Genomic DNA, 6737 nt, shown 5'->3' with positions numbered 1-6737 from the left:
CACATGTAAGCATGAACATTTTAAAGTCAGATAAGTATGTAAGGAATCTTCTTGCCATTGATATCTTTTGTATTCAGTCCTATGCTATTATCTTCCATCTTTTCAGGATGCCCATATATCAAACCGTTGAAGCTCTTAAACTCATTTTCAGTAACCTTCTTGCCTATTAGGGAGTAAAAAATTAACCGCAGTTTCTGAACCAAAAAAAACACCACTTCTGCCTCATCAGATGGATCTTCGTAGACGGGTCTCTTCATTTTCTCATATGACAATATAATCACAGACTGGAATAGGTTTATTAATATGCAAACCATAACTAGCATGAATGTTGACAGATAGAAAGCAGCAAGAAGAAAGTTACTTGTAAACTCAGCCTTTTGAAAAGATAAAACGCAGTAGGATAAGACGGTTTCAGCAGCATGAAGATAGTTATTAAAATTCACATCTTGCTGGCCAAATGCTAAATGCCCAAAAGCAGTGTAAATAAGAAAAAATACCAATAGTACTATTGCTATGGAACAGATACCAGGCAGTTCAACAATGATGGTGCTTTGGGCAAGACGCACAACGTAAACAAATTTGGCATATCTAAGAGTTTTTAAAACAGTAAAGAAAAATAAAAACCCAACAGTTATTTGGAACGTCTCATCATGGGAAGACATGACATGTAAAGGAATGAATGACTCTTTGTGGAGGTTGTAGAAATTAAGCATTTCAGAAGATTTATAAAACATGGAGATTTGGAGTCCCACTGTAACCAAAAAGACAGATTTTAGACCAAAATTGATGTGGTTATTCATTTTTCTGATATATCTTTTCTTTTCTCTGATCATTGTTATGCATTCCTCTGTGAGATATACTATAAGAAAAAGTACAAAGACAAAGTTGACTAAAATATCAGAATTAAATAATTTGTCAAGGGTAATCATTGAAAAGGGCTTGACTGATACAACCCCATTGATATCCCCAAAAGGACTGGCTTCAAAGACAACTGAAATTGCACAGAATAAATTGACATCAGGATTATAAACAGTCAATTCTAAAATTACAGCCCATGTGTTTCCATCAAGCCAGTTGTTTGTCTTCAGATCCAGTAGCTTTTGAGAAGAATTTTCCATGCTTACAGTGGGGAAGAAGTACACAGTGTAGCCTCCTGTTCCATAAACATGTTGCTCTCCATAACTTTCATAATCCCATGGGAAAGAGTTGCTTTCATAGAACCAACCTGTATATGTTCTGATATTTTCTTCTGAAGTTACATGGTCAACGGTTTCCCAGGAATTATTGTAATTATTTTTTTCTTCTTGTTCTTCCGCATATTTTGGTTGGCAACGCCGTGTCCTGATCATTGTGCTGAACACAGAACTGTCCTTTATTATGCAGTGTACTTTTCCCCGTTTTGCTCTAATCTGACGTATCCTAGCCAGGCCAACAATTATGGAGTTGATTTCAGATACAAACGGTGGATTGCTTGGGTCGTGGAGTAAAGGTAAAGCCTTGCTGTTCATCCATAAATAAAATGGATCTATTGCATCAACGGTGCTTAGATCTGCAGAGAATTTGCTTTTAATAAACTTCTTGTAGTAAAAGGCACGTGTATGATCATTTGAGTAGGCTATGTGTAGCACTAGGCCTAAGAATATGAAATGTATAACAATATCTTTTAAGAAAATGAAAGCTTTTGTTTTAATTGCATCTCTTCTCATCATTGTTGTGATTTCATCATCCCCCAGAGGTTTGTATGTTTTGCTCTTTCTAGCTCTGATCAACTCAGAATGTCTGCTTTGCATTTCGTCAAGATTCTGAGGAACTTCTCCCATATCAATCTCTAGAAGTTTCGTCGAGCTTGGCCAAGGAAGGTTGCTGTAACGCCTCTTTCTAAAAGAGCTGATGGCAGAAATGCATGCAATTTTGATGGGCTGAACAATTAACAGAGTCTGAAATACTGAAACTGTGGAAGCAAAAAGCCACTTTAATGACAACTCTGTGCCATAGGAAAGGCCATACAATATGATAAAGAAACCAGATATGGATATGCAAATAATGATAAAGCACCATGCCACATACACACACCACCAAGAAAGGACTACCTCTTTACTATTTGTAAAGAGCATTGGTGTAATTTTTGGTAAGAAGTTTTTGATTACATCCACCTTTGCTAATGGTCCCTGTGGCTTGTTTTGCTGACGCTCATTGGTTTCTTTCTTGTCTTTTACAACATTTTCATCCACATCTTCAGTAAAAGTAGCTTCTGTTAAATAAGAAGGTAAAACACAGTTTAAACTCGCAGTAGAGGACTTAAGACTCTGGGACTCTGACATTATATTATAATTATCCCCACTGGAAATAACAGACCCTTCCAACAAGTACCATCTTTGTAGGCGTTCCCTCCAATCTCTAGGTTGAGCATTAGACATTCTAACTAACCACTGATTTATGCATCTGTTTTCCTCATTTTCTAGATATTGTAATATGTTATGATAAGGAGCATATGTTGGAGTCACAGTTTCTTGTTTAGCATATTTAAATAAACTAGTAAGTATAATTTGCACCGGCACATTAATAAGAGAGCTTTCAATCCCAACCATGAATGACTGCAACAGATAAATGTCTTGTTTGTTTGACTCTCTTTCTCTATGAAATAAGACAATACTTGTAAGAAGGCTGCTCATCAGCAAGGCAAAACAACAAGATAATCTCTGAAGTCTGGTGAAAGAACTTTGGATAACCCGTGCAAAGACAGAAAACCACAAATGATTGCATTTTAAGCCAGCTGACAATTGAACAGCAAAGAAGTCTTTTTTGTCCACATACGTGTCATGATTAGGAGCTAGAAAAGTCCGGTCTAAGACTCCACCATCTTTGTTTGTGGCGAACCATTTCCTGCACATGAAATACCACACCTGTTTATTGTACAAGTTCTCAACTTTGACTCGACTGAGGTACCAGTTTGGAGAATTGCCTGCATTATTGTGCCAAAACCTGACAGAATGCAGATCGCCCAAGTCAGTCTTTGTGGTGACCAAGAAGGTATCAACTTCATCTCTATGGAACGTTTTATATTTTGGGTGCTTAAGAAGATGGATATCACTCTGGTCAAAGCTACCTATCAATCTGAAGAAAACATCAGCACTCGTTCCAGATCCTGGCCAAGTGCCTGTGTAAACAGTTACTAAATAGCACACTTTGTCAAAGGGATCATTGTCTGGCAAAACAATGACTTTGTCTCTGTTTGTTTCATCAATGTTACGTCTTTTAAAAGCCCATACTGCTAAACATGTATAAATGACAACAATGATAAAAACAGTAATTAAAGTTACCATGTTTCTACCTACTGTTTCAAACAGTCTACCAATTTTGCTGAGATCCACAAAATATGGAAACACAAAAACCTTCCCTGCAACAGACCGCATATGTGTTTCAGGTAATTGTACTTGACTTTTTGACCTTGCAAAAGAAGTGCTGTTGCATATGCAATGCACCTTGTCTTTGTCTGTAAATGGTCCCATCTTACAAGAATATTTATTCCAACTATTAGAGGTCCCATCGAATTCTGAACACTGTGCAGAAAAAATTGAAATATTTAATACCAATGTATCACTTATGTTCTTACTGCTGACTGTTTTTAATAGAATGGTGACGTTGTACTTATCATTGGGTCCTTCATTAAAAGTTAACTGTTGAGGAATATACACAACATAAGGATTTTGAAGTTCTACAGAAACAGTTTCATTTCCTTGGATTTTACTTCTTAATCCTTTTGTATTTGTGCGAGGTAATATGTAGGACCCAATAGGCTTTGTAACTGAATTACCTAGGTAGATGTCAACAGAAAATGAAACATCTATTTTAGAGAAAAACTGCATTAAAACATCTGAATTGGCATCTGGAATCATTTCAAAACTCAATCCTGCACTTAATATATCTTTTCCTGTTTTTTTAAGAATTATACTTTGTGTTGGAACTTTAGCTTTAGTGACCATAACCATTTCTATAGTCTCTACATTCAGGTTGGATACATTACCATTGTCATCTGAAACCAGCATTTCAAAGGCAGTAACAGAAGTTGAAAAATTGGCTCCATTAGAAAGCCAAGAGTAAGGGCTGTCTTCAAATTCATAAACAGCAACAGATATAGTAGCTTCAGGTGGAAAAGTTATGTTTTGAGATAATCTGGGATAAAAACATGTTGTGCACTCACTGTTGGTTATTATAGAGTCAGCTATTTTTTCAGGCTCATTTTTGCTATAAGTAATGTTCATCTTTTTTGATTTAAATTGAGTTGCATTTTGTCCCGGTACTTTTCCATGAAAAATGGCATCAGACAAATATTTTAAAGCAGTGAAAGCACTACCCACACCTTCAGTCTGATATGAGACATCAGCGTTGTTTGATGCTTTATATTTTGTAAAAGCTTCAAGTGTGTTGGCTACAGCTGACATGATAGTAGCACCTATATTCTCTGTTGTTTCAGATCCTATGCCTTCTTTAGAATAGTTTTTAAGAGCAGAACTAACTTCCATTAGTTTTCTAACAGAAAGTTCCTGACTGCGCTTGCTTAATTCACTACTTTCTTTGGTTAATTTAGATATGCTAGCAGCTAATTGACTGACTTCATAAATGGAGTCCATGGGCATGCTTGAAGAAATGTTGAGAAGAAACTCCCGCAGCGTAGTCTTTTGCATCAAATCAAGTGAACTGTCAGGAGCATTTAAAACTGAGGCCATTGCATAGACCAGTCCACCTGCTTTGACATAGTCTCTCCCTTTTAATGAGCTGGTCAGTGAACCCCTTGCGATTTCACTAAGTTTTTCAGCCACTGTAAAATTACCCTTAACAGATTTGATGTCTGTTACTTTTACATGTAGAGATATTTGTGTAAATGCCTCTAGTTGATCATACACTTGAATATATAAAGTCACATCACTGTGTTGTGAAGGAATGCCAGAAGGAAGTACAAATGGTGGTGTTACAGGCCGATATCCAAAGTACACAATTGTACCTTGAGAAAGGTCTTGTGATGAACTTGCCATCGCACTTTCACTGCTATCCACATAAGCTCTAATTTTATATTTTAATGGAAGGTTCTCATCCACAAAGTCTGAACACCGAACTATAAATGTTGTTACTAATGCTATACCACTGGTTGGGGCAATACTGCATGTTCCCACCTTTGGAGGTTCATTGATACGAAAAGGATATCTCTGTGTGCTTGGTGTGCTACCACTTGTACTAACTTTGACCTGTAATTCAAATGCAGTATTTGTTTCCTTTTGAAGTGTAAAATTACTAATTGACAGGTACCTGATGAACCTTCCAGTATCAGTTTTTCCAAGCCAGTCAAAGTCAATCTCAGATATACCTTTCATTGAAAACAAAGACCATTCAAAGGAAGGTGTGTCATCAGTATTGCAGCTTATACATTTGGAAGACACTATAAATCTATTATTGGAAATTACTGATGCACCACAGTTCTGTATGCAGTTGATTTGTATTTCAGGTGGGGAGCCATGCAGAACATTAACTGTTTGATCAAAATAACTCTCTCGTGTGTCCTTATGAATATATAAACGGAAGTAATAAGAAATATTTCCTTCTAGCATTTTCAAGGGCATCGCAACAATGGCTTTAGATGATTTTGGCCAGACAAGATCAGTCTGCTCTGAATGACAGGCTTTATTTCCAGATAAAGACATTGTTTTGTAATCCAATGGATTTGTTGAGCAGTACCAAACAAAATCCAACCCATCTAATGGGTTAGGGGCATCCGGGTCTTTAGAAAGTGATCCATCCAGCACCCAAGGTTTGTTAAAATCAAGTGTTCTAAAAGAGCCTCCTACGATGACAGCTTCAAGATCACTTTTCTGGATTTCTACAAAAACTCGGTCGGAATCTTTAAAGGTCATTCCCTCTGGTGTGGAAAAGCTTACAGTGAAGTTCAGCAGGTATAAACCAATCTCTAAAGACTCTTTGGGAATAAATAAAAAATATTTGTCAACTGGGGAAATCAGTGGTACATTAAGGCTATTGTCCCAATCTGGTAAAGAACTGTTATCCGTAACATTATATATCTTCCAGGAGAATCTGATCCTACTCTCATCCGAACAGTCAATAGCAACTGAAGAAAAAATAGTTTGTTCAGTCTTTTTTTTAGATGTTATAATACAGGGGCTTGGCTTCTGTATGACAACTCTGGGAAGAGTGCAGGGTTTTTCAACAAAATACACTGGTGCACCTTGCCTCTTAAAAATATTTTTCTCAAAATAGACACTTAATTCAAAGTTACCTTCTCCGCTTCCTGATGAACAATTAAAACCAATAACAAATCCTGCATAAAAAGTAGGGTCAAAAGGCAGAATAACATCAGGAATATATGCAAATCCATTTCTGACAGTGTCACTATAACTTAATTCCATCATGATAAAGTGCTTTTTAGGACACACAATCTCAACTTTAAAATTCCATTTACACTGCACCAGGGAATCCTGAAGAGGAAGAAACCACACGATATACTGTGTAACACCCACTTGTGAAGGTCCACTACTATACAGGTGAATATCAGGGACCCTTCTGTTCAAGGATCTGTACAGTTCTGCTCTCTTGTCTAAGTATACACTCAAGCTAAAGGTATAAAGATGTTCTTTAGTTAAACTGAATTTGATCACGTGTAAGAAGCTTTGTTGTTCAAAAACTATGTAGTGCAAGCTATTATCATTACTAGGATTATCATTTTTGGA

At 36.6% G+C, this 6737-nt stretch overlaps 1 protein-coding gene across 1 annotated transcript; it reads right to left on the bottom strand.

Annotated features, from left to right (window-relative positions):
• On the bottom strand, window positions 1-3413 carry LOC121317832 (polycystic kidney disease and receptor for egg jelly-related protein-like). Its single transcript, XM_041253933.1, has one exon. The coding sequence runs from the start codon at window positions 3411-3413 to the stop codon at window positions 27-29; it is 3387 nt and encodes a 1128-aa protein (XP_041109867.1). The 3' UTR covers window positions 1-26.
• Between the last annotated feature and the right edge of the window lie 3324 nt (window positions 3414-6737).

Source organism: Polyodon spathula, chromosome 7, assembly GCF_017654505.1.
Source record: "Polyodon spathula isolate WHYD16114869_AA chromosome 7, ASM1765450v1, whole genome shotgun sequence".
Classification (NCBI taxonomy): Eukaryota; Metazoa; Chordata; class Actinopteri; order Acipenseriformes; family Polyodontidae; genus Polyodon; species Polyodon spathula.
Note: the sequence above shows the minus strand (reverse complement) of the source record. Positions and strands in the feature narration are given on the sequence as shown.